The 1446-nt window shown below is 44.7% G+C and overlaps 1 protein-coding gene across 1 annotated transcript in view; it reads right to left on the reverse strand.

The window, feature by feature from the left end:
- LOC108764543 (uncharacterized) overlaps positions 1–1393 on the reverse strand; it is a gene marked incomplete at its 3' end in the record, with an annotated part of 2983 nt that extends 1590 nt beyond the window's left edge. Inside the window, exon 1 of the mRNA XM_018512828.1 lies at positions 201–1393. Coding sequence (XP_018368330.1) covers positions 201–1393 — 1193 coding nt within the window. The remainder of the gene's footprint in view (positions 1–200) is intronic.
- Between the last annotated feature and the right edge of the window lie 53 nt (positions 1394–1446).

Below are 1446 nucleotides of genomic sequence, written 5' to 3' on the forward strand. Positions count from 1 at the left end.
TTTGTATGATATCGTTAGGCCATTGATTCTCATTGTCGATTAACCACGAAGGGCCTGCCCGCCACGTTTTATTTTGTAAGAAAACGAGAGGAAGTTGGCCTCTTGAGACCGCATCCGCGGGATTATCTTTTGTTCGGATGTGTTTCCACTCTACTGTCTCAGTGAGGTCTCGAATCTCCGTGACTCGATTAGCTACGAACGTCTTAAGTTTATGTGTTTCAGTCTTGAGCCAGTGCAACGCTATAGTCGAATCGCACCAAAAAATTACCCTGTTAGGAACGAAATTTAACGTATTGATTACTTCATGGTATAATCGTGCTAACAATAATGCTCCACAGAGCTCAAGACGTGGAATGGTCACGGGCTTTAACGGCGCAACTCGCGACTTGGCGCACAATAAACGCGATAACACGGCGTCTCGATTATTCTTTGAGCGTACGTAAATACAAACGCCATATCCGACCCTGCTAGCATCACAAAAGCCATGAATCTGTATATTAGAGTGATTTTCTATTAACAGCTTACGATCGAAGGAAATGTGGTCCATCAATTCCCACTGACGCGTAAACTCGGACCATTCATTGAGAATAATTCGCGGAACGGGCTCATCCCAGTGTATTCCGCACCGCCACACGTCTTGCATCAATCTCTTGGCGAATAGTATAACCGGGCCTAATAAGCCTATAGGATCAAAAATCTTCGCGATCTCCGATAACACTCTTTGCTTTGTCACCTGCTCGAAACTTTTAATTGGGTTAGTAGTGTAGGAAATTTGGTCGTCTCGCGTGTTCCATATTATGCCTAATGTTTTCAATGCCCGGTCTGTATTTAAAGTGAAACTCGCGTGTAGTGCATTAGCCTCTAAATCGTTTATGATTCGTTCGTCATTGGATACCCACTGTCTAATAACGAAACCGCCGCGTGCCAATAACTCGGTCACTTCGACTCGAATCCTACGGGCCTCATCGATGGATTCAGCGCCGGTCAATAGGTCATCAACGTACAGATGAGATTTGAGGATCTCTGCCGCTCTAGGAAAAGTTTCTCGTTCATCATCAGCCAATTTTTTAATCACGCGGATTGCTAAAAATGGAGAGGAGGAAATACCGAATGTAAGAACGTTAAGTTGAAATGTTTTGACTACGCCGCCCTGGCGCCACAAGATCCGCTGATATCGCCGATCGTCCTCGTGTAATATCACCTGGCGATACATTTTCTCGATGTCAGCAGAGATAACATAGTCGTAAACACGAAAGCGAATCAAGTGTAGGAATAATTTTGCTTGTATTGTAGGACCTGTCATTAATATGTCATTTAAGGACATACCGGAATTGGATTTCATTGACGCGTCGAACACTATCCGGACCTTAGTGGTATCGCTCGCTTCCTTCATTACCGCGTGGTGAGGCATGTAATAACCGCGATCGTCCGGATTGCGAATCAATG

Source organism: Trachymyrmex cornetzi, unplaced genomic scaffold (genome assembly GCF_001594075.2).
Source record: "Trachymyrmex cornetzi isolate Tcor2-1 unplaced genomic scaffold, Tcor1.1 scaffold4377, whole genome shotgun sequence".
NCBI lineage: Eukaryota > Metazoa > Arthropoda > Insecta > Hymenoptera > Formicidae > Trachymyrmex > Trachymyrmex cornetzi.